The 27,906-nt window shown below is 36.3% G+C and overlaps 1 protein-coding gene across 1 annotated transcript in view; it reads right to left on the reverse strand.

The window, feature by feature from the left end:
• DMD (dystrophin) overlaps positions 1-27,906 on the reverse strand; it is a 2,107,962-nt gene that overhangs the window by 1,355,927 nt on the left and 724,129 nt on the right. The window contains exons 23-27 of the mRNA XM_029240038.1: positions 27,063-27,275; positions 24,142-24,255; positions 23,037-23,192; positions 16,246-16,416; positions 10,154-10,336 (exon numbers count right to left, since the gene is read on the reverse strand). Of these exons, the coding sequence (XP_029095871.1) occupies positions 10,154-10,336; positions 16,246-16,416; positions 23,037-23,192; positions 24,142-24,255; positions 27,063-27,275 (837 nt within the window). The remainder of the gene's footprint in view (positions 1-10,153; positions 10,337-16,245; positions 16,417-23,036; positions 23,193-24,141; positions 24,256-27,062; positions 27,276-27,906) is intronic.

Raw genomic sequence — 27,906 nt, forward strand, 5'->3', positions numbered from 1 at the left:
GCCCCGGTCTGGGAAGATCCCACATGCCGCGGAGCGGCTGGGCCTGTGAGCCATGGCCGCTAGGCCTGCGCGTCCAGAGCCTGTTGCTCTGCAGCGGGAGAGGCCACAGCAGTGAGAGGCCCGTGTACCGCAAAAAAAAAAAAAAAAAAAAAAAAAAGGAATCCAAGTCGGAAAAGAATAAGTAAGGTGTCACTGTTTGCAGATGACATGATACTATACATGGAGAATCCTAAAGATGCTACCAGAAAACTACTAGAGCTAATCAATGAATTTGGTAAAGTAGCACGATACAAAATTAATGCACAGAAATCTCTTGCATTCCTAGACATTAATGATGAAAAATCTGAAAATGAAATCAAGAAAACACTCCCATTTACCACTGCAACAAAAAGAATAAAATATCTAGGAATAAACCTACCTAAGGAGACAAAAGACCTGTATGCAGAAAAGTATAAGACACTGATGAAAGAAATTAAAGATGATACAAATAGATAGAGAGATATACCATGTTCTTGGATTGGAAGAAGCAACATTGTGAAAATGACTCTACTACCCAAAGCAATCTACAGATTCAACGCAATCCCTATCAAACTACCACTGGCATTTTTCACAGAACTAAAACAAAAACTTGCACAATTTGCGTGGAAACACAAAAGACCCCGAATAGCCAAAGCAATCTTCAGAAAGAAAAACGGAGCTGGAGGAATCAGGCTCCCTGACTTCACACTATACTACAAAGCTACAGTAATCAAGATAGTATGGTACTGGAACAAAAACAGAAAGATAGATCAATGGAACAGGATAGAAAGCTGAGAGAAAAACCCACGCACATATGGTCACCTTATCTTTGATAAAGGAGGCAGGAATATACAGTGGAGAGAGGCCAGCCTCTTCAGTAAGTGGTGCTGGGAAAACTGGACAGGTACATGTAAAAGTATGAGATTAGATCACTCCCTAACACCATACACAAAAATAAGCTCAAAATGGATTAAAGAGCTAAATGTAAGGCCAGAAACTGTCAAACTCTTAGAGGAAAACATAGGCAGAACACTCTATGACATAAATCACAGCAAGATCCTTTTTGACGCATCTCCTAGAGAAATGGAAATAAAAACAAAAATAAACAAATGGGACCTAATGAAACTTAAAAGCTTTTGCACAGAAAAGGAAACCATAAACAAGACCAAAAGACAACCCTCAGAATGGGAGAAAATATTTGCAAATGAAGCAACTGACAAAGGATTAATCTCCAAAATTTATAAGCAGCTCATGCAGTTCAATAACAAAAGAACAAACAATCCAATCCAAAACTAGGCAGAAGTCCTAAACAGACATTTCTCCAAAGAAGATATACAGACTGCCAACAAACACATGAAACAATGCTCAACATCATTAATCATTAGAGAAATGCAAATCAAAACTACAATGAGATATCATCTCACACCAGTCCGAATGGCCATCATCAAAAAATCTAGAAACAAAAAATGCTGGGGAGGGTGTGGAGAAAAGGGAACACTCTTGCACTGCTGCTGGGAATGTGAATTGGTACAGCCACTATGGAGAAGAGTACGGAGGTTCCTTAAAAAACTACAAATAGAACTACCATACGACCCAGCAATCCCACTACTGGGCATATACCCTGAGAAAACCATAATTCAAAAAGTCATGTACCAAAATGTTCATTGCAGCTCTATTTACAATAGCCCGGAGATGGAAACAACCTAAGTGTCCATCATCGGATGAATGGATAAAGAAGATGTGGCACATATGTACAATGGAATGTTACTCAGCCATAAAAAGAAACGAAATTGAGCTGTTTGTAATCAGGTGGATGGATGTAGAGTCTGTCATACAGAGTGAAGTAAGTCAGAAAGAGAAAGACAAATACCGTATGCTAACACATATATATGGAATTTAGGGGAAAAAATGTCATGAAGAACCTAGGGGTAAGACAGGAATAAAGACACAGACCTGCTAGAGAATGGACTTGAGGATATGGGGAGGGGGAAGGGTAAGCTGGGACAAAGCAAGAGAGTGGCATGGACATATATACACTACTAAACGTAAAATAGATAGCTAGTGGGAAGCAGCCGCAGAGCACAGGGAGATCAGCTCGGTGCTTTGTGACCACCTAGAGGGGTGGGATGGGAGGGTGGCAGGGAGGGAGACGCAAGAGGGAAGAGATATGGGAACATATGTATATGTATAACTGATTCACTTTGTTATAAAGCAGAAACTAACACACCATTGTAAAGCAATTATACTCCAATAAAGATGTAAAAAAAACCAAAAAAAACATTACAGTCTGGGAAATGGAAAAAATAAAAGCATATATAAAACTGCACGTATAAACCTAACATCCCAACACATCAACTATTACCACTTTCTGTGACCTCCTCTAAATTGTATCATATATAAATAACTAGATAGTTAAAAGTAAAGTATGGATTTAACTATAGCTCTTTTTAATAAACATTATATCCTATATTTTTTCCCATATTAATAGGAAGATATATTTTTTAATAAAATTCTAAGGTTTCATTTAAGTAGCTATAGTTTGGTTTCCTTAGTTTTATTTGCTATTGTATCTTTCTGGTGACCATCATCATGAATATGAATTTTTCTGTATTTTAAATTATTTCCTTGTGGTATGTTATTAGAAATATGAATATGAACTATTTTGAGGATATTTTTATTTTTCAATGGCTTTTGATATACACTGTAAAAACTAATTAATATTCAAAAGTACTCATATATGAAAAAGCACAATATTAAGACTGCTACCAGAAGAATATAGAAGAGACTTTTTTTGACCTTGGGATGAGGAAGAATATCTAAAATAAGACATTTTGTAAAAAGTGACCATAAGAAAGAGGTAAATAAATTTAATTACATGAGAATTAAAACCTACTCATCAAAGAACACAAGAAATTGAAAAACAGCCTCAAACTTGAAGAAAACAACTGCAAAACTGGAAATAGATGAATATGAAAGGCACACTGAATCAGTTAAAAGATGAACATATAACCTAATAGAAAAATGAAACAAAATCCTGAACCAGTATTTGAAAGAAAAAGATATACATTCACAAATATGTTCAGACTCATTAGTAACCAGGAGAATGTATGTCAGGATTACAGTGAGATATTTAACACGTTGACTGACACAAATGCGAAGTTTGACAATTCCAAGTGTGAGAGAAGATACACATTAACACAAATTTGTATTTATTGCTGATAGGTGTGTATATTAGAATGATCATTTTGGAAAACAATGTCATTCCCAGTAAGGTGAATATTCACATACCTAACAACCCAGCAACTCCACTTTTCCATACACATCCTCAGAGAAACTGGTTTGGATGGGCAACAAAGAGAGTTACAAGAATGTTCATTTCAGTACTTTTTGTAATAACCAAAATAAAAACAGAAGGAAACTAACCTAAATGTCCAGTGGCAAGAAAATGTACAAATACACTGTATCATATTTACACAGAGAATACAGAAGCAAAAATGAAAACTTCACCAAAGAGAACCATATGGATGAGGCCCAGACACAAAAATGTTGAACAAAAAGAGCTAGCCCCAGAAAACAATATATTATAGGTTATCACTTTCTACAACCCTCAAAACGAGCAAAGTTGAGCAGTATATTGTTTAGGCATCCACATGTGTATGATAATTTTTTTCTTTTTAAGCAGAGAAATAATAAAGACAATTTTCTGGATTAGGGTTATGTCTGCTGGGAAAAAGTAGGAAGATACATTAGAGGATAAGAATATTAAAAGAGTCATTTTCTATTAGCTTGGAGATTGGAACTATTGGGCAAATTTATAGATATAGCAGTGCAGTCACTACCACCTGCAACCCCTCCCCCACAACCAAAAATTAAGCCTAGGAAGGAAGTTTTATTTTAGGAGAAACTAAAAATTCTATCAGATTCCCCATATTTTCACCTTTGCTCATAGCCCTTGCAAATGATGGAGAACATTCTCTCTCTAACTGATGACAAGTATCAGTCTAACCTGCCTTGCTAGCCTACCAATTCTTGCTTAGTATTTTATGTACAGTTTATTACAGAAAGTGAAATTAAGTATTTTGCTTTAAAAAGTGATAGAAATCTTAAATCTGGGTCATTTCCAGCTCCTGCTGGACTACAGGCTGTCTTCCTTCTGGGCAAAGATCCCAGTGGGAAAATATAAATATCCCACCTAATACCCGAGGGTACTTTAGAGCTTTGAAGATAAGGAGATGCGATTGGTAATGTGTCTTATTAACTTTGGTGCAGATTGAGATGATGAACTACCTTGCTGATTTAACCATCAGGATGGATGGCCTCTTGTGTCCTCAATGCATCTGAAGGACACAGCTGGAGAGGCTGAATGTACTGGCTTTACAGGTCACCTTTGCAAAATAAAATATAGTCTTGCAGCCTGAATTGGAGCTAAAAGCCATTTAGAATAACTGTTAACAGTTTGGAACTTAAAATTACCTTGAAATCACCAAATTCAAAGTGGCTTTGAAGAAAGTACAAATGAAAAAGGAAACTTCCATTCAAAATGGAGCTGATGTGGTAAACCCTTCCCCCAACCTGATCCAGTCATATTAAAATGCTAGATAAAATATTTTTAAAAAACCTTTTAAATTTACAGCTGATTTATGAAACAAGTATGAAAAATCTTCAGGTGGCAGAAATAAAAGGGGAAGTTAAGTGCACTAAAGGTTGGGAAACCAAGCTTAACAAAATACTGGCATATCAGAACATAAAAGCTGGGGTATTCAAAACTAATTTGGGATGGGAAAAGAGGCATTGGTCTCATGCATTCCAGGGAGATGGAAAAGCGTAAAGCTGGGTGTCACCTCTCCTGGAAACAAGAACTATAAAATCCCCATCCACTGGAGTATAAGGAATTAGCAAGGAAGCTGAGGATCCTTTGGATTCTGGTTGGAAGATAAGGATCCACCCGTAAGGAAGTGAAACCTAAGTTTATATCACATGAGGATAGAACATAACATCTCTCAGACTCTGGTAGGGACAAATAGAAAAGACTCATAAGGACCCTCCAACAGCCTAGGCCAGAAGGGATTTCCAGTAAAATATAATTCCTACTACAGATGAGCTCACAAACAAAAAAATTACAAGCATGTGACAAAATTCACTACCATTAGAGGGAGTCAACAGTTGTAACAAATGGTAGAATCCATACATTGTGATCAGAGATAACAGAACATTGTTTTAAAAATTTTATAATAAATAAGTTGAGCCTGGTGATAAAAGTTGCCAGTAGGATCTACTTTTCTTGAGACTAACAACCAGAATTCATACTTAAGAAATAAAATGGCTAAGTTCCCTACATTCCACGTTGCTAAAACTTCTGCTAGATGTTTCTACAAGCCCTCATCTAAAGAGAGATGGCTAATGGGGAGGGCACTGGGGGAACATGAAGAGAGGAGAATTTGAAAAGTTAGGCAATCCTTTTTTCTTACCTTTTTATGAGGGTGTTTAGGGGAAACTCATCTGGTCCCTTGGTCCCTTTTCTTTACAGGATCTAAAAGAGCAATGCTCTTCAAGTGGGTGGGTATATTCAGAAAGGAATGGTTGACATGCATTCCCTACTGAGATGCTGGTATGGCCAAAGAGGAATCAAGGACAACTATTTCACGTTTCTCATTCCTAAGAGTTACGTAATATGGGATCTGCCAGTGCCCACAGGCTGATTTGAGATATAGTGGGTAAGACAAAAAGGTTTAATTTTCAACGTGGTATAAGGCTACTGGCAAGAGTCAGCCTGAAATTCTTGTTGAATACTCCAAGGTTATCATGTATGCTTAGGAAATCTTTTCTAGGGTTCAAAGTCCATGTGAACAAGGCCAACTGGGCTCTCCATCAGACCACAACAAACCTATAGAGAACAAGCCAGATCAGTAGTGATAAACTATAGAGTCTGGCGATAACAGACTCATCATCACAGATGTGTGTGGGTATTAACAAAAAAGTTAATAGCAACTGCAGCCAGCCAAAGAAAGAACATCAGATGAAGAGTATTTTTCCTTCCTTATCTTCCCATATACTAAAATTAGAAGATTACTATCCAGAAATTGAGAGAAGAGGACTGTAAGACCTTTTTTTCTCACTCCCACATCTGTATAAATTACTGAATCCACAAGATTAAGCTGGTGGAAGATTTTAATAAAGTATGAGATCAAAATTTATATGAGACTTTTAGGGCTTCCCTGGTGGCACAGTGGTTAAGAATCCGCCTGCCAATGCAGGAGAGACGGGTTCGAGCCCTGGTCCAGGAAGATCCCACATGCCACGGAACAATGAAGCCCATGCACCACAACTACTGAGCCTGCACTCTAGAGCCTGCGAGTCACAACTACTGAGCCTGCATGCCTAGAGCCCATGCTCCGCAACAAGAGAAGCCACCGCAATGAGAAACCCATGCACTGCAACGAAGAGTAGCCCCCACTCGCTGCAACTAAAGAAAGCCCGAGCGCAGCAATGAAGACCAAACATAGGCAAAAAGAGAAAAACAAATACCGTACGCAGCCAAAAATAAAATTAAAAAAATAAAAGCAAAATTTATGAGACTTTTAATAACTAAAAGTAAATGAAAACTTAGAGGATCAGACTGAAATACTGATTAAAAAGCCAACCATAGGCAGAAAATGGAGTTTAACCTGGTTGGTTTTAGTTACTGGAAAACCAAAACTGTTTCATGCTTATTACTCATGAAGTTGAGATTTCTCAACCAACTATATTACGTAAGTTTAAATTGTTTAAAGGAAAAAACAGAATTACACAAAAGCAGAAGATTATGCAAAAGAGACAAATTTGCAAAACAACTAAGTAAAACATTGAGAAATGGAAAATACAGCCTTTGAAAAAATACAAACACACACACATATAGATAGATGTGAATGCAGAGATGAATGTATTTATATATCGAAGAATAAATTATGCACTAGGCAGGTGAAGAGAAAACTTGAGAACTGGAAGACGGATTTTAGAAAATTACCCAGAATCCAAAAGATAGAGATAGAAATATAGAAAATATTAAAGAGAAGCCAAGAATCTGAATACAGGATGGGGAGATTCTTCATAGATCTAATAAAGGTTCCCCTAGGAAGGAATGGAGAGATTAGGAGAAAGAAAACCTCCAGAAAAGTTTTTTGGAGACCACCAAAGAAAGAAAGAATCTTTCTGTTCTTATTAATACACCAGGTGACAAAGTACAAATGAAAGCAAATTACACATAGATAAATAGACTGAAACTGCAAAGCATCAAAGACAAAGAGAAAATGGAAATGTACCTGAGAAAATTATAAAGAAACGATAATTTGGCAGCAGACTTCTTGACAGCAAGAAATTGCAGAAGAAAACAGAATAACATTTTTCAGTGTTGTAAAAAAATAACTCCCCTAGCATAATTATATGCTCAGCTAGGCCATTCCTCAACACTGAGAGCGAAAAAAAAAAGGCATTTTCAGTCATACAAAGTCTGAGAGCACTTGCTATTCACACTCAATGAAAGAGCAGAAGCAAAAGAAGGGTACGGAAAAGCAAAAATCATCACAGAAGTTGGTAAAATAGTGATGGCAAATCTAAATAAATATTAATAATAATTTCAACAACACAGTGGCAATAGCACTGACTAATTTAGGGGGATAAGAAATAGGGTGCAACAACAATATGGAAGATGGGAAATAAATTCAGAGTTAAATGATTCTAGTGGTTCTGCTATATCATTGTTAGGTGTGTAGAAATATTTATCATTGGTGGACTTTGTGGATTAAGGTATGCAAGATAGTATTTAAGGTAATTAAGGGTTCCATTAAAATAAATAGCATATATATTCCAAACCAGTGGAGAAGGAATAAAGAGAGACTAAATAACTTGATAACTTTAACACGAAGAGGAAAGTTTAGAAGTGTCATTACAGATGAGAAATGGAACGATAATTCATAAAAAATCTTGAAAATTTTGTTATTAATATGAAAATTAATTAATTTTGGAAAACATACCCCAAAATAGATTTCTGGAGGAGTAGCATATTTCTTTTAACATCTTTATTGGAGTATAATTGCTTTACAGTGTTGTGTTAGTTTCTGCTGTATAACAAAGTGAATCAGCTATATGTATACATATATCCCCATATCCCCTCCCTCTTGCATCTCCCTCCCACCCCCCCAATCCCATCCCTCTAGGTGGTCACAATGCATCGAGCTGATCTCCTGTGCTACGCAGCTGCTTCCCACTAGCTATCTATTTTACATTTGGTACTGTATATATGTCCATGCCACTCTCTCACTTCGTCCCAGCTTATCCTTCCCCCTCCCCATGTCCTCAAGTCCATTCTCTACGTCTCTATATTTATTCCTATCCTGCCCCTAGGTTCTTCAGAACCATTTTTTTTTTTTTTTAGATTCCATATATGTGTGTTAGCATATGGTATTTGTTTTTCTCTTTCTGACTTACTTCACTCTGCATGACAGACTCTAGGTCCATCCACCTCACTACAAATAATTTCCTTTCTTTTATGGCTGAGTAAAATTCCATTGCATATATGTGCCACATCTTCTTTATCCATTCATCTGTCGATGGACCCTTAGGTTGCTTCCACGTCCTGGCTATTGTAAATAGAGCTGCAATGAACACTGTGGTACATGAACAAACAACCCAATCCAAAAATGGGCAGAAGACCTAAATAGACATTTCTCCAGAGTAGCATATTTTTAAGTGAACAACATGAATAATAGAAAGCAAAGAATAATGATGATGTAAAGAAATTAGGAACCTAAGAAAACAATATTTAAATGTTTTATTTGAATATGATCAGAAAGCACTTCCTTAGATATAAAAAGTCCTTATCTCATATAACATGATATTGAATCAGTTGTGACTTCCTTGAAACTTTCAGGGTCACCTCTTCCCATTCTTTGTTTTACTTTCTGTAGTACTGACATAGCACCAATTGAAGAGATCTTCCTTTATATTCTCAGCAACTATAATAGTTCCTTGAATACAGAAGGCACTAGGCAAGTGTGTGAGGAGTGAATTGGATAAAAAATGAACAGGGACTGATAAATAAAGAAGGAACTGGAATTGATAATGGAGAAACTTGGAGTTGTAATATTGGAAATCTTGGGTACAGGGTGAAGGATACAGTTTTAATATTTTTTAAAGGTCTACTCTATTGGTCTGAGTTTTATCTACCTCTAAACATAAAACACTTAATATAAAAAGCTCCCTAAACAATCATGTTTTTCAACAATAATGGGACACCTGAATCCTTTATCAACTATATTAACAAAGATGACTCAGTTTATGCAGGAGAAGTTGGCTGAATTTAAAGCCCAATTGGTGTGCAGTATCTGGCGGCTTCAGAATTTGGTAGTAGGTAAAGCTTTGGCATCCCTGACATGATACGAACTGCTAATAAACAGTATTTTCACATGGAGAATCACAGTTTGCTTTTGATACAATTACATGGTAATCACTTGGGGTATCTGAATTCCTTATCAAGTATATTCAGAGTATCATAACCTAAGGAGTAAAGCATATGGGAAAGATAAGGCAGGACTTATGATAATAAATTAATATAATGTAAAATGTCCAAAAAAAAGCTAGTTAGACAATACGTCTTGTAAAGAACTCTATAGGGCACCGCAATTGTTAAAGAGAATTATAATAAGATATACTTTCTCCCCAGAATACCTTCCTGCTAAGATAATTATATGACTTTATGGACATTCAAATATATGAAAAAAGAGAGACCAGTTTCTATAAATCTTGAGAAAACTTATTCATGGGATTTTTGTGACCTAATAATAATAATAATCATAACAACAACAACAGACTGGGAGTGGCTCACAAGTACTGAGTGCTAGGCTAAGTACTTTATATAGAATAGCTTATTTAATTTTCTCACTCTATGAAATCAGTATTATTTTTATGTCCATTTTATAGATAGGAAACAGGTTTATAGAAGTTAAGCAAATGGCCCACAGTTGCAAACTTGTAAGTGCCTGAGTGAAGAATTTGAGCCTAAGTAATCTTAAACCAGAGTTTGTGTTCTTAATCACTATGCTTCACGTATAACCATAAGTTGACATATAGTAATTGATAAAGATCAAGAAAAGCAACTGACTTCCAAAGTCTTGCATTTCCCATTCAGCCTGGTGCAGAGCCACTGGTAGTTGGTGGTCAGAGTGTCAAGTTCCTTTTTTAAGGCCTCTTGTGCTGCAGCTGGAGCTTGAGCTATGACATTGTTTACAGACTCAGTGAGGAGTTTCACTTTTGCTTCTTTTTGCTGGGCCTCTTCTTTAGCTCTCTGAAAAATAAACAATGCTCTCTTAATAGCAAGGCAATGACTTTACTTTCAAGATGCATTCCTATATATCATATTCTTTCTTCCTTGCAACATTTCTGTTAGAATGAGATTAATAAAAATAAATCCAATACTGACTGCAATCACTTCCATAAATTTGAGTTTAGTGACGGGACTTCCCTGGTGGCGCAGTGGTTAAGAATCCACCTGCCAATGCAGGGGACATGGGTTCGAGCCCTGGTCTGGGAAGATCCCACATGTCATGGAGCAACTAAGCTGCCTATGCACCAAAACTACTGAGCCTGCGTGCCACAACTACTGAGCCTGTGCACAACTACTGAAACCCGCGTGCCTAGAGCCCGTGCTCTGCAACAAAAGAAGCCACCGCAATGAGAAGCCCGCGCACCACAACAAAGAGTAGCCCCCACTACCCCCATCTCGCTGCAACTAGAGAAAGCCCGCGTGCAGCAATGAAGACCCAACACAGCCAAAAATAAATAAATAAAATTTAAAAAAAATTTGAGTTCAGTGACAGTTGGAAACTTGCAGGAAAAATTTTATAATCAGAATGTAACTGACCTTTAATCAGAATAGTTTGAAAAGTAGTCTGTATGTGGATGTGTATTTGTGGAGAATACACAAACACACACACACACACACACACATATATACACACACATACATGAAATAAGCAAGAAACAAATATTTCAATGCTAACTAGGTTCAAAAATATCTCATAGTCTAGAATTGAAATCAGTTATAAATTACTCGGATGAATATTGAAATCAGTACAAATATCATTATTTAAATCAAAAAATAATTAACACAGAAATAAGTCTTCTTAATGCTATATTTGTAACATATTTTGTTAAAAGAAAGCTGTGTTCAGTAACTGAAAACGCGTAAGAGAAAGAGAAGAGAAATTCCTGACATGAGGGGGCTGGCCTAGTACAGCTATGCCTTGGTATTCTTGTGTTGAAGATAAACTGTTTCACAAAACATCAATATCAGACATGCTACTTTGTTACCACTGCAGATCATGACAGAAATTCCACTCCGTAATCATGTAAGAATATAGACAAAAACATAAACAATGTCCAAACCAGAAAATATCAGACATTTCCCCATCCTGTTAATGAGTCACTGCTGCTTCTTTATCAATTATTACGTATGTTCAGCCTCTCTCTAGTCTTCTCTCCTTCCAGAAAAAATGTATTAAGATACCCAATCACAGAGTTACTCCTACTAGGTGTCAAAATGAAATCCACAGCAAAGCCCTTAAACCCTCCCTTAAATCATCTAACACAAACCCACATCCTACAACAGGTTTGAATACTCTCTTACTCGTATAACCCATGGCTGCCCATGGTGTGTATTCTCCCTCATTACCAAAAGTAATAAACTCAACTTGTTCAACTACAGGAGTGTTGCTATTCGTTTGTGGGTTACTATGAAGGCCGACCTTGAGACGAGCTTTCCAGCATAAGTAGTTTATGCACGATGTGAAGGAAACAGTGGTAGGGAGATGGGGAATGGAAAGAGAATGGAGATTAGAAGGGTATACTTATTAACCCAGCAATTGCTGTTGGTGACTGGAGTTTAATCCTGCCAAGAAGCTCTGGGAAACACAGGTCTCAGGTTTATCCCACTCAGGGGTGAGGGCACTGGGGTATTTATACACCATCTCCCATCATTGGTTGAACCCTGTTGGGGGAATGTTAATTTCCTAGTATGTGAAGCCATACTCAGGTGGAAAAAGTGGGATTCGGTGGCCTCAGAAAGCTGTCAGGTAAAGAAATGCAGATTCTGGCAGGTGGAAGTTGTGCCTATATGCAGTATAGTAGTGAGAATAAGGGGATATGGGCAGTAAATGGGCAAAGTCAGCTATCGAATGCCTTTCTAATTTTCAACACAATCACTCTATGCCTTTGGATTTAGTCCCATAATGCCTTAAAAAGTATAAAATACGATGGCAAATGCAAGTTGTTTTGACTATTAAATGACTGCCTTCACTGATTTTAATTGATTGAAATTTTATTTCAAAACTTTAAATAAATCTGTCTTTTGGCACACTGAGCATGGGATTTGTTTCTATGCAAACCATATTTTGGCCAGTGTAACTTTAGCATTAAAAACAACTTTGACAAACATTAATCACTTAGTATGTGCTACTGTGTGCTATGACAGACATGTCGTATGTACTACCTCATTGGATCTTTAACGAAACCTTGTGAAATAAGTTTTGTTTTCTCTATATTACACATCCGAGAACCGAGGTTCAGAGAGTTTAAGTAAATCATCCTGGGAGTTACATCTTGTCTTTCACATAGCTTCTGTTAAGGCCATCTCAAATCCTCTGTGAGATGAAGAAGGAACATGATGTAGTGGATCCAGTGAATGAAACTGCATTTTATGCAAATTATAAACAACCCATGAAACGATCAAAAATGCAGAATAAGAAACATTTCCCCCTGATGTTTAGGCGTTCATAAATTCTTTTTTAAAATCAGGCTTAGTAATTGGGAAAGGTTCAGAGAAGAATAGTAAGAGAAAAGGAGATCATGGCCAATTTCTCCACTGCAGGGAAAGGTAGAAAACTAAATGACTGGTATAGTTTAGACATAATCCTCATCAGAAGTGGTGGCTTTTTTTCCATATATTTCTAGGAAGCTAACCAGCATAAGCTCAGACACTTCCCATTGCCAATACCTCGAACCAGTGGTTGTCAAAATGTGCTTCCTTGGAACCACCTTGGAACTTATTCCTTGGCATGACCTGGAAACTTTTTAGAAATGAAAAATCTCAGGCTCCACCTCAGTCTTCCAGGTGATTCTGATCCTCCCTCCATTGGGATTATTCTAGCCTGCCCCCCCACAGAATGAGAATAGCAAATACATGTATGTAATTCCTAGTAAACACTAGGACTAGAGTTACCATATTGTAAAAATTTTAAAAAGAAAGAAAGAAAACCATCAAAAACTGAAATTCCAGAGTTTTTTTAAAGGGTTTAATATAAATTTCAGCATACAGTCACTTCAGACCTTCAAAACAATCAGATGTTGCTAATGAAACACTCCCCTTGGCTCTTTTATGTTAATAGAAAAGTTTTGTAGCAGCATTATCATTTTCAAGTAAAACACAGGAGAGAAAAGTAAAGAAACAGAAAGTCTCTACTTTTTATCTGACTAAATCAAGGAGAAATGACGAAGTAGGTCTATGAGTCTCTTCCGACAATGAAGAAAAATTTGCTCTCAACAGGAGCACAGGTGGAAGCCTGAACAAGGTACTATCACTACCCTCTAAGTAGGGAAACAGACTGAAAGAGATTACCTTGACTGGCAGACAGAAAACACAAGAAATGCCAACTCCCTTTGCTGTTGTGGACACAAGCTGCCTGAGCTTTTCCTCTTTTCAATATTACCCCCATATGCACCAGTTTTGTAGCTAAATCTGTTATTTAAACATGCAAATCAGTGTGAACTGATTGGTTGGGCCACTCATTTCAGGGATTGTGTATAACTTTTTAAAAAAATTTGAGACAGTCTACTCTCCAGTACTGGAAAAGGAAAAGGGATCTGACTGAGTGGCTACCAGATAAGCAGTGTTCAAGGAATGAGGGGAGAGGGCCAGATCCAAACAAAGGAACAAGGAAACACAGAACAGCTGAACACAAGCTGACTGCTGATTATCTCCTTAGGGATCTGAAGCAGTGGCTATGCAGCATTAGAAGAGATGGCGAGAAAAGCCATGAGGGAATTGAGACGTGCGAGGAAAGGCAAGTGGGGTGGCACATGCTTCACAGAATGGAATGGAATGGCATATCATAGCTTAGAACAGCTTAGAATGGGATAGGGATAGAGGGAAATATATTCTTGATTCTACCACAGATAAAGCCTGTGACTATGAGTAAATTATTTGACCTATCTGGGAATTTCCGTTTTCTGATCTGCACAGAGGAAGTGCAGACTAGTTTCCTTCCGAAGTATCCTCCAGCTCTCACATTCTATAATGATATAATTTCCTTAATGGGGACCTCCCCACAGTCAAACTTAAAATCATTATAGTCCTTCCAATGGCTTTCTCATTTCACTAAGAATGAAAATCCCTCCATATCCTACAAAGCTCCTGTGTTAGCAGATGCCTACTCAGCCCCTCCAAATCATCTCAGGTCATTTATCCTGTTTTACTCTCTTCAGGCAGGTGGGCCTCTTTCTCTTCCCAATTAGCCTTAGGGTCTTTGCAGGAGCTCTTCCCTCAGAATGGAATGTGCCCCATAAGACATTTTTAAGGTTGGCTTTTTCTTATGATTCATATCTCAGATTAAATATAATTCCTCACAAATGCCCTACAAATCAACCCTTTCTAAAACAGCATCTCACCACCTCCAACTCCCACCTGCACTCTAGTTATTATGTATTTCACAATCCTGGTTTATTTTTTTGGGAAATCATCATGATCTCAAATGAATTTTTAAATTTCTCCATTCATTGCCTACCTCCCCCCCAACTAGAATGAAAATTCCAAGAAGTCAGGTAGCCTTTATGTATTGCACACTACTGTATTCTGTGTCTAGAAGGGTGTTTGACAGTAAGTATACAATATTTCTTGATAAATGAATGATGTATGGTATTGTTAGATTAGAATGATTCTGTAGTTTTTAATACTCAAAGAAACTATTACTGTTTATCCAAATATAGTCTTCCTTATATGTTTTAATTTTAATTTCCATGTGACTAAAGCCATATGATATCTTTGATATTTAAGCATCTGAGTTTTCATGTGGGCACATTCTACTATTAATTACAATATTCATTGAATAATCATATAAAATATATAATAAAGTGCATATAATTAATTTCTTACCACACAACAATGATAATAATAATGGTAATAATAATTAACTAGTTTGGGGCATCTATTTTGTGTACTACATTAGGACTTTTATGTTTCACCCTTCAAATAATTCTGAACATCAGGTATTTTGATATCCAGTTCACAAATGAGGGAATGAAAGCTCACTGGGTTTATGCAACTTGCCCAAGTTTACACAGTTGGCAAGGGGCCAAAGCAGGTTTTAAACCCAAGTGTCTAGCTCCAAAATGATTCTGCTCCATCATGAGGCCTCAAACCAAACAAATATGTATTAATAATTCACCTAGGCTAATGTGGTTAAAAAATGTGTTATTGCTAGTACATGAAGATAATAAGCATCATTATAGCTGCAAATCATTGAGTGCTCACGCTGAGCTAGGCAATTTACTTACATTTAAGTTTCAATCCTCAGTTGATACTTTCAAGTTATAAAATGAGATGATTTACACATGAAAAAATAGAGGATTACACTGACTACTGAGTTGTCCGGGGCCATCCTGAAATGCAGTTGTGTAGATCCAATTACCAAGCTTCACCTCCCAGTCCTTTCTACATACCAGTTTCCTTGGTCCTAAATCAATGTTGTATTTTTTATCCTATCGTTTCAAGAGAAGTTCATGTAAACACAGTCCTTTTATCCATATTAAAGACCATCAGCTAAAATATTTAGTACTCCCAAATTCTAAGAAACCCTTTAAACCACCAAATTAACACAGCCTGTTGACATTTCCAACTGTCATTTCAATAACACTTTGACATATTTCCAGTTTGAATTTGCATCAGCTAGAAACATCTAATGTGAGTAGCTGATTCCAATCTCTTAATAGTACATAATTTCAAGGGGAAAATGCTCCAAACCGTGATTGTCAATATTTATGTTGTGACCACAATGCACAGACTTAATAAATAAAAAGTTTAAACATTCTACACAATGTATATCAAACTTGAAGCTAAATCAATCAAAAAGCAACCTCTACTATTAAACCAAGAAAAGAGCCGACTGTGCAGAATCACAATGTGTTTTATTTGGTTTCTTTTACCTTCATCTCTTCAACTGCTGTCTGTAATTCATCTGGGGTTTTATATTCAAAATCTCTCTCTAGGTATTCTTCTTCAGCTTGTGTCATCCATTCATGCATCTCTGATAAATCTTTCTGAAGGCTTACAGTTTTATCCAAACCTCCCTTTAAGGCCTCCTTTCTGGCATAGACCTTCCATAAAACAAACCAAGAAGTAAAGCATGAATATTGAAAGTCACAAAACATTACCATTATATTATTACTGACAAATCTGTAAATAATAGAAAGCTTAGATACAAAAGATGAAGCAAGAAGTAAAAAGCTTACACGAAGGAGGAAAGTAAGTCATAGCAATTGGATACACTTAATTTCACCAAAGTGTTAAAATGAGATATAGGCATTTACTTGGCATAATGAACAGATTCTCTTAAGACCATAATTTAGCTATTGTGTATGGTAATGCATTTCTGCAAATGGAGAATAAAGAAAAACACTGTTTCAGTTGGAAGAGTAAATTTATTGGCACACAATAGAAGTAGAAATTCTTTGTGCTCTTTGATGCTGTTTTACAAGTTCAAATATCCTAGGAACTTAATAATCATATACCTACAGAAAACTCTCATAAAAAAGAAAAAAATAGAAAATGGATAAAAGACATAGTCATGTAATTCACAGAAATAAAATTAAAATGAAGCCATATATATGTGAAAAGATGCTCAGTATCATTTATAGTTAAATAACAGCAAATTAAATTAAATTAGTATGTTTTCAAATATGAGACTGGAAAAAACTAGCAAAAATGCCCAGTTTGAGCAGGGATGTGGGAAAAGAAAAGTTTTTATACCCGTTGAGGGAAATATCTGACATAGTACAACCTTTTAGACAGTAAATTGGCAAAATGCATTAAATTTCTTAATGTTCATAAATCTGAGTCTACTCTTCCACTTTAAAGAATGAATCATACAAAACGAAGTGTACAAAGTTGTATGTACACTATTCAATTCAGCTTTGGAGACAGCAACATATTGGAAACAAACCCAAATGTGCTTTCACGGAGAGTTAGTTAAATAAATAGTGGGATACACATGTACACACACAGAATAGGATACCACATAGCACCAATACATCTATACTGAAGCGAAAGTTATCCAGTATTTAATTTTAAATTAAAAAAACAAGTTGAAAAACAGCATGTGTGACAGGAGACTTGTGCCTTGTAAAGCCTCATACATTTCTGAAATACTAACTTTATAACAGAATTTATTACTTATTAACCAGAAAGATAGCAAAACTTAAAATACCTAAGAGAAAATCGTGCATGTTAATAGCTTGTTATAAAGTACCCTGCTGTAACACACTGAGGGAAAAATCTCAATTCAGTATTAGAATGATTATATATAGTGCTTCTCTTTTACCTTAAAAAATAACTCTAGGGACTTCCCTGGTGGTGCAGTGGCTAGGAATCTGCCTGCCAATGCAGGGAACACAGGTTCGAGCCCTGGTCCGGGAAGATCCCACATGCTGTGGAGCAACTAAGCCTGTGCGCCACAACTATTGAGCTTGCGCTCTACAGCCTGTGAGCCACAACTACTGATCCCATATGCCACAACTACTGAGGCCCACACGCCTAGAGCCAGTGCTCCGCAACAAGAGAAGCCACCACAATGGGAAGCCTGCACACCACAACGAAGAGTAGCCCCCACTCGCCGCAACTAGCGAAAGCCCGCATGAAGCAACGAAGACCCAACACAGTCAAAAATTAATTAATTAATTTATTAAAAAATAACTCTAATCAAATGATGTTATTCTTCTCTCTGGGATTAAGTAGAGTTCTATCTTTTAAATAACAGAGTTGTAATTGTAAAGCCTTAATATATAAGGCATACTTTTAGTATAATGAAGTTTTCATGGTACTTTACCAAATACTAAATATGTACAGAACCATCATCATATTAATTTTCCTTACACTTTACAACCACCCTAAGCCTAATGTAGTTAAATTAAAACTAATTTCTTTACTCTCCTAGGAGAATGTAGTGCTTCATCTATTGAAATGTAAATGTATGTTTCATTCTGACACAGCTAGAAGCATGTATCTAACAATTATCTAACAATTACACTAGTTAAGGTATAAAGATTATTTTGCATAGTCAATGAGCCTATAATAAGCCCAAGTAAACAAGCTGTTAAATTTCTACTTAGATACTCTGCTATAATCTTTTGAGGTAGTTGGCAAAGTGACAATAATATTAGAGTGACTAACGGAACTTAGGCAAAGACTTGTAGTAAAAAACATATTGCATGCTATAAAACTAAACCAGAAGAAAGGGATCAGGAGTGATTATTTTAAAAGGAAAGAAAGAAAAGAAAAGGAATTCATTTTGAGGTGACAGCATGAGTGCACTGGAAAGAACACCAGCTTTGGAATCTGGATACCTGTACTCAGTCACTAACAAGCTAAGTGAACCTGGAAACATCACTTCATTTCTCTTTATCTCCACTTCTTAACTAACCTAACAATTGGAGCAGAAGATTTCCAAGGTCTTTTCCAAATTTAACATTCCACAGCTCTACAACTGATCAGAGAGAGATGAATTTTTTTTTGTGGTTTCGTATTTTAGAAGGGTTTCTGTGAAAACATTGAGGTTAAAGTCACAGTTTCTCCCTCACCTTTATCACATTAGTGATGTCAACCTTCTAGCCTTAAATTTACCAATCGACCACCAGTTTCAGATTATATTGCATCAACCTCTTGATAAAATAGAAAGTTCTTCATGTTTCCTGTTCTAGAATTTGTAAATCTAACATTCAGCACTGCCCCTCCCCATTCTACTTCCTTTTCCCCCCACCTTTATTAAGATACAATTGACATAAAACACTGTTTAAAGTACACATATATATTGTGAAATGATTACCACAATAGGATTAGTCAATGCCTTCATCATCACGCATAATTACCGTTTTTCTTTTTATCGTGAAAACATTAAAGATCTACTGTCCCAGCAACTGTCAAGTATAGAATATAAAACTGTCAGCTGTAGTTACCATACTGTAAATTAGATCCCAAGAACTTCCTCATCATAAACCAGAAGTTTGTACCACTTGACCAGAATCTCTTCATTTCCGCCACTCTGCAAGCCCTGGCAGTCCCCATTCTACTCTCCTGAGTTTGGCTTTTTTAGATTCCACATATAACTGAGATCATACAGCATTTGTTTTTCTCTGACTTATTTGACCTAGTATAATACCCTCAAGTTTCATCCAGCTTGTTGCAAATTGCAAGCTTTTCTTCTTTCTCACAGCTGAATAATACTGTGTGTGTGTGTGTGTGTGTGTGTGTGTGTGTGTGTGTGTGCGCGCGCGTGCGCGCGCGCCATATCTTCTTTATCTGTTTATCCCTGACCAAAGCTTAGGTTGTCTCCTTATCTTGGCTATTGTGAATAATGTTGCAATGAATTTGGGAGTGCAGATATCTCTTTGAGATCCTGATTTCATTTCCTTTGTAAATATACCCAGAAGTGGGATTGCTGGATCATAAGGCAGCTCTATTTTTAATTATTTGAGGAATCTCCATACAGGTTCCACAGTGGTTGTATTGTGCGTGTGCTGGAGGCTGCGGGGTGTGATGTCTAGGTTATGAAGCTGGGAGTGAGTGGCTGAGGCAGGGTGGAAGACAAAAATCACTGGAGCGGTTACCAAGGAACCGAGGGCTCAGGAACTAGAAGAACCATCTAAGAAGATACTGAAATCACCAAGAATTATGACAGGAGTAACAGTGAGTCAGCTGTTAAAATACTCAAGGAATGAGGCAGAGTGACCCAGGGGTCTGTGGATGACTGCACCCAAAAGATGTATTGACTTGGAAAGACAATGATCTGCAAGGTGCCAGAATGACATCCACCTGGTTTCTAAATCCAGTGTTTCTTGATAACTATCTAGTATAAATTTATAGCCACTAATAATTAAAATATATAATCATACATTATTTATTTAGAAATTATAAATGCTTTATAATTTTATATATGTAGGTTTATGTCTATTTCATATCCATTTATTTTATTTAACAAGTGGTTATTCTGTGCTAGATACTGATCTGTACACGTTACAAACACAAATTCATTTAATTATTTTAAAATTCTTATAAAGCAGGCAGTAATATCATCACATTGTAAAGACTGGGAAACTGAAGCACAGAGAGATTAAACAACTCTTCCAGGATCACACAAGTAGTTTATGGTGAAGGCAAGATCTAAACCCAGGCAATCTGGTTCCAGAGCTGTTGCTCTTACACATTGTTTGCCTCTCCATCCACAAAAAAGTCTTCTCCATCCATCAGAGTTTTTATTTTATCCAATTTGGCCAAATATTTTGGGGAAGTGGTCTGACAACTCTTTTCATTGCGAGATAGGAGTTATCTTACATAAATGTTATCTTTATTTTTGTGTACATAGTTTATACGTTCAATTTAATCACCCCACTTGAATTCCAGATGTATTTTGACTGTCTACTTCTCCAAAATAAACATGACCAAAATAGAAGTACTGATCATTCTATTAAGCTAGTCAATTTGGTTCCTCCCTTAGCTCGCAGTCTTTCCTTCTTTAAAGGCACAGTAGCCAACACTGTTGCTCAAAACAGAAAACTCTGAATATGCTTATCCCTCCCTCCCGTCACCCTGGACTTTCTGCAAGCATTCTCCTTCAGCAAGCACTGCCATTTCTAATGGGGTCTGATAAAACATAAAATCAAGAAACGAATGTGTACTTAGGATAAGAATGATGATCAAGGGTGGATGTGAGTGTGAAAGACCTGATGAAAAATATAACAAGGAAGAACTTGCCTAACTGGTTAGAAGAAACAAGAAAAATGAGTGACCACATTGAGTGAGATAAGCTTGCTGAAGTTGGCCAGGGAGGATAGAGTTTCTACAAAGTTTGACTCACACAAGCACTTTGGTCCAGTTTGCCTAGAATGACACAGCCCCTCTTCATGTTAATTACTGTATAATGGGAAAATACACATAAAAGCAATAAACAGTAATGAGACAGAGCAACACGAGTTCAAACCAGCTCTATCTCTATGGGAAAACTTGGAAAATTACTGGGAGAGGTTTGGACAGTTAACCAAACATGACGTCATAAGAGGATTATACATTTCAAATTTCTTCATGTCTCTCAATCTCCACTAACATCCCCGGCTGTTCTTTGCCAGTATTATTTCCTACCTGGATAACTGGGATTCCTACATGCTTCCACTTGTGCCCCTTTGGTCTATTCTTCATACAGGATTATATAGCAAACTTTTTTTGTTTGTTTGTTTTGGTTTTTTTTTGCGGTACGCTGGCCTCTCACTGTTGTGGCCTCTCCTGTTGTGGAGCACAGGCTCCGGACGCGCAGGCCCAGCAGCCATGGCGCACGGGCCCAGCCGCTCCGCGGCATGTGGGATCCTCCCGGACCGGGTCACGAACCCGTGTCCCCTGCATCGGCAGGCGGACTCTCAACCACTGCACCACCAGGGAAGCCCTATATAGCAAACTTTTAAACAACCACTTTACATGATGCCACTTCTATACCTAAAGGTCTAATAGCTTCCCATCGTACCTGATATGAATAGTAAATCCTCACTGTGACTTAAAAGAAAATTAATGACTTATTTCCTGCCCATTTCCTCATAAAACTTTTTTTGCTGTTGTCCTCTCCCTTGCTCTAAATAAACTGGTGTTGTCCTTTCTATTCATCCATTAAAAGCATTCAACAAACAAATACCTTTCATACTGGCCTTCCAGGAAAACATCAATGATAAAATCTATTCTCTAAGTAATATTTTTTTCCTGAACATCCCTTCTAGAACCAGCTTACTGCAGGAGAAGAATGCAAGCTAGCTGACCCAGGGCTATCTCATCTGTGAGTTAATAGAACTGTTGAGCATTTGTCAGTGATGGTATTAGCTGGGTGACTTGCCTTGACTTTTACTTGTCCAAATTCCTTTCTTTTTCAAATTTAGTTTTTGCCTTTTGGCATGATTTCTTTTCAACTTTCAAAGGTTACTTAGAAATAACGAAAGACTGACTGCCTCTAATACACGTAAAATGAAACCTCTCATTAACTTCAAAAAAGGTATTAGTGTACTGAAAAGCAGTCATTGCATTAGGTCAAAATTTCATCTTTTGAACAAGAAGTATTTGATGTACACTACGTATGTATGTAATATTTTCTCTTCCGTAATTTAATCTTAAAATTGGAAATAAATATCTATAAAACACTCTGCTATATAAAAATGAGGAACTCAGATGTGAATGTACAGTTATTTTATATGTTTTCTACTGAGCTATTCTTAACTATTTCCCAATCTTAATCCATTTATTGAAAAGGACGTACTGAAGAAGCCAAACTTGTCAATCTTAACAATCAAAAGTGAAAAATGCTTATCATATTTGTACATATGCATGCATTACTCATTCATTTTATTTCTGTACCAAGTATAGAAGTAAAAAGTATCTTTTGTTGATCCAACTACTTGTATAAAGTTATGCATTGGAGAAAAGATTCAATAAAAATAATGCCTAAGAAAAGGGCCTTATTGTTCAGAATGACAGCTGCATGCGATAAGGTCATTTTAGGACCCCAATAAGATGAATATACTATTTAAAATATCTACTATGAAAATAATTTATATGCTAGACAAAGGCTAGTTTTAATTAACTGTGCTTTAAAGCAACAACATAGAGACTAAACTTTTTAAAAGGGCAATGGTGAAGGGAGACATTAAGAAATCATAATTAAAAAGAAGCAAGCCACAGAGATTGAACATACCTGTTGGCACATGTGATCCCACTGAGTGTTAAGTTCTCTGAGCTCTGTCTCCAGTCTAGAAGCAAACTCCGGCTCCGCTTCATTCTTTATTTTCTGTCCACCTTCATTGACACTGTTTAGACTGGGCTGAATTGTCTGAATATCACTGACTAAAAGCTAAGGAAATAATTCAATTTAAGTTAGCTGAAAAAATTACCACAACCTATTTGAAATGCAACATAGGTAGGAAACATATAATTAGGGATCATGACACTACACATGAATTTTGCCCTTTAAAATCTGAAATATATGTTGCAAAAAAATGTTCAGTGGTTTTTATGGCATGAATGAAATAGGGAATTATGTATCTGTAGTCTACTTATATTAGTTACAAAAGTAAATACGCTTAATACTTCGTGTGAGAGAACTGTGCAAAAATGATGAGTTTTATACATTATTATTTTTGAAGGAATTTTGATTTTCAAACACAGGGTATTGCAATAATTGTTTATAGCAAGATGGTGTGAAGGTTATTTTTAAAATGGATTTGCTTTTTTAGCTTTTATTCACAAAGAAAGTTCTTTAAAGAGCTAGATTGTTCTCCTCCCACTGCATGACAATTGTATAATCAATATTATTTCAAAATACACGTTGTCTTATACTACAGTGCAACACACATGGTAAGAAAAACATAGTATGACTGATAACCTGTAATAAGATATAACGAATAGCTCAAAAAATTCTTTACCTTTAAATTAAACTGCATGTTATATCAAAATAATACTGTAAAGTGAGTGTTGAGTAAAAGGCAATATTTTGTCTATTTCTCTCTTATTTAGCCCAGTTTCTCAACCTTGGCACTACTGTCATTTTGGGCTGGGTAATTCTTTGCTGTGGGGTGCTGTTCTGTGCATTGTAGGATACTTAGATGCATCCCTGGCCTCTACCCACTAGATGCCAGTAGCATCTACCCCACCCCAAGTTGCGACAAATGAAAATGCCTCCAGACATTGCTAAATGTCCCCCAGAAGGACAAAACTGCCCCTGGTTTAGAATCATCAATATAACTAAATAATATTTTCCATATAAAAGTCTTCATATGAAAAGTATCATATAAAAATCTTACCCTGCACTGCTTCAGCTGTTTTTTAAGAATTTCTGAATCCCCAAGGGCAGGCCATTCCTCTTTCAAGAAAACATCAACTTCGGCCATCCATTTCTTCAGGGTTTTTATGTGATTCTGAAATCAGAGACCCATTTTAAGGCATTATTGGGGTGCTGATTTATCTTAACCAGTTCATCACGGTGATATGTTTGAACACAAGCCCAGGAACAATCCCCATGTTTGAAGGATGTCTCTATGTAGCTCTTCAGGAAAAGAGTATTTTCTCTAAGACTGCATTTTTATGGCCTACTGTATGAGCACTGGTGTATGAAGTCTGCTATTGTTAAAAATAAAAAAATTACTACCAAATGTGGTTTTATGATGTTGCTCTTGAGAACATTAAATCATATCCCCCTCTAGAGAAATTTTAAGTTACAAAACAACTCATGATAATACTAAGAATGTGCCCTTAAGTACATAAAACAAACTATGAATAGTAAACTCAATGTAATGGTGTCTTTATAGCCTCCCTAAACCTGAACTTCCAAAAACTGTTTTCTACAGTTGACAGTTTACATAGCCCCTCCAGTTGAGAACTTTCAGAACAAGATTTTGTCATCTTTAAAGAGAGAAAAAAATTGCTTTTCCTTTCCCATTTGCCTGACCAGGGTGAAGTAATGATCAGGTGGAAAATGCTATCTTTTATCATTTGTAAATAGCCAAGTACATCCCATTATTTTCTCACATAATGTCTGTTTGTTCTGCTGCTTTTTGGGGGCTACTTTTCAAGTGTATGATTTTTCAAACTCCTTTATTTGCCTACAATTCAACTATGCTGTCCAGATGTGCTACTTTCTCCTTTCTTAATTAAATTTCTATTGAAAATGTGTGCTTCTCAGAAATTTTCCTCTTCAATATGATAAATAATAATGACTTTAAAAGCATTTGACTAAATCTAAAAACTTCAACATTATTATCTGGCTGACATCTTTTGAGCCTAGTTTTGCTCTTTTCTTCACATCACCACTGTCCTAGTTTAGATCTTATTGGCTCCTTGATTATTGCATTAGCTCTTTTTGGTATCTGCTTCAGTCTTACTCCACTCTAATCCATTCTCCACAGTGGTGCCAATATTATTCTCTCCTCCTTCCTCTTCTCAAAGTGATGTTTTAAAAACACAGATATTATCTTATCTTTCCCCCCTTAAAGTAACAGTTCCACCTTATCATTATTTTTAATCCCATCACCATTAGATTATAATTCATATTCCAAAGCATGGTGACCAACCCATTCACGATCTACCCCCAGACCACTTCTCCAATCACATATTTTATTAATCTCCAAACATATCTTTTGTCTCCCCAATATTGAACTACTTCCAGTTAATTGAACATACTGCTCCATTTTGTCAGGAACTCTTTCTTCCTCTTTTATTAGGTGCCTAAATTCTACTTATTCAAGGTGTAGTAAGATAAACCATTCTCCAAGAACATTTCATAACCCCTTTTCCCAGTTTATGTTGCTTTTCTTCTCTTTCCACTGTCATAACGTTTACTGCACTGTTTAATTTACTTACTGTGGTAAGTTAAATAATGACCCTCCAAGATGTTCAGGCCCCCATCACTGGAACCTGTGAATATGGTGCCTCATATGGCAAAAAGGAATTCGCAGATGCGATTAAGTTAAGGATTTTGAGATGGGGAGATGATCCTGGGTTATCCAGATGGGCACAATATAACCACAAGGGCCCTTACTAAGACGGAGGCAGGAGTGTAAGAGAGAAATTGGAAGGTGTTATACTACTGGCTTTAAAGACAGAAGATGGAAACATGAGCCAAGGAATGTAGTTTCCAAAAGCTAAAAATGACAAGGAAACAAATTTTCTCCTAAAGCCTCCAGAAAGGACACAGCCCTGCCTATACCTTGATTTTAGCTCACTGAGACTGACATTGAACTTCTGACCCCCAGAACTGTAACATAATAAATGTGTGCTGCTTTAAGCCATTAAATTTGCAGCAACAGGAAAAAAATACACTCACCTTTCTCCTTCACCAGAACATGGGCTCCTTGATGGCAAGGACCAAGTAATTGTACCCTCTTTCGCCAGTGGTACTGATAAAATTGTGTTTTTATGTATACGTGTGTATGCATGTATATGCATGTACACATATGTTCCTATGTAGAGACACATAAATGTGGATGTTGTGCTTTAAAGAATGATTTAAAACTGCTTGGTCTTTTGGTTTGTGAAAGGTAAGAAAAAAACAACTAAGTAGCTGGACTGGGATTTAGATCCAAAGGCATCTTATTCCAATGCTTTTCCACCATGCCATGATGCTTTCAAGATTCTTCCCAGCATTAACATTCTTCACAATAATTTACCACATAAGAGAGATATTACCTGCATCACCAAATGTTTTAAACTTTAGACTACAGTGTAATTGTTGGTTTACTAATGCCTGGGTGATCAGGTGGCACTATCCAAACAAATTAAGTCAGTAGAAGTTGGTTTGTGGAAGGTGATGGGGTCAAATTTATAGATACAATTACAAGTGAAATATGCTGATGAAATGATATGACTATATTACATGGTAGATAACTTCTTATCTATTCATAAGCTAAATGATACCTCTATTTAGAGGACAACCAGGCTAAAGAAAAGATGGGTTTTGAAAATTACTGAGCTAAAAACATGTTTAAGTCCTATTGGTATTGGTGGAAAAAAAAACTAATTCTAAAGAAAATCTAAGAAGCAGAACTCTTAATTAAAGTTTTCTTAAAATCAATAGGCAGACTATACTCCTTTGAGACAGATTTGTGTCTTCTGACCTTATCACTGACTTTGAGGGACTATGGAGGTTAAATGTCTTTAAATTTTGTAACTCATCATTAGGAGACAAGTAAAGAAAAAAATGAATATAAAAAGTAAAATCTTAAAGTACCTGAAGTTTTCGGAGTTTAGCCATTTGCTCCTCCAGCTTTTGGCAATGTTCGACCAGCTGGGCACAGAGTTTCTTCCATCGGCCCTCAATCTCTTCAAATTCTGACTGATATTTCCTGCTAATATTAGAGGGCGCTTTCCTTGACATCTCTTTCACAGTGGTGCTGAGATAGTTTAGGCCATTTTGTTGTTCTTGTAGAGAGTTTTGTAAAGCCTCAAAATTAAAAAGAAGAAAGTGCATTTATACTAACTGATGAATACTAACGAGTTTCATTGTTCAATTTCATTGACTAGTTTCAGATAAATCAAATTACTTAAAATGAAAGCTACGTGATTCAAACATCGAAAAATAAATGATGTAACATCAGTTATAAAAGTCATTTAAATTCTAATTTTAATAAGAGTAGTTTACACATTATTTAATAATATTTTATTTAAAAATCTATGCCTAGTCTTCTGAACAATGCCAAATATATACAAACCTATATATTACTGAACCAAAGAGCTTTAGCACACCTAATTTTATTACATTTTGTCTGTATATTAATAACTGCATTTATGATTCAATTAATGGAGTTTAACTTAATTATACTGAGCCTTTAAGTAAGATAACTTTTAACCTTCATAGATAAAAATATAACTAAATCAGATTGATAGATGTGATAAAGCTCTGAATAAGTTACCAGATGGAAGGTTTACTAATGCCACTTAATGAATGTTTTTTTATTTTTCAAAAGACACTGCTCTGTTTTGTAGTATCACAGTGAAATTCTAGGGAATTTTGGGGAGAATTTACAAACTTGATTTTACATTTGTACTGTATAATCTATTCCACCCCTTATAAT

This window comes from Monodon monoceros, unplaced genomic scaffold (assembly GCF_005190385.1).
Source record: "Monodon monoceros isolate NGI ecotype Baffin Bay Population unplaced genomic scaffold, NGI_Narwhal_1 Super_Scaffold_22, whole genome shotgun sequence".
NCBI classification, from domain to species: domain Eukaryota; kingdom Metazoa; phylum Chordata; class Mammalia; order Artiodactyla; family Monodontidae; genus Monodon; species Monodon monoceros.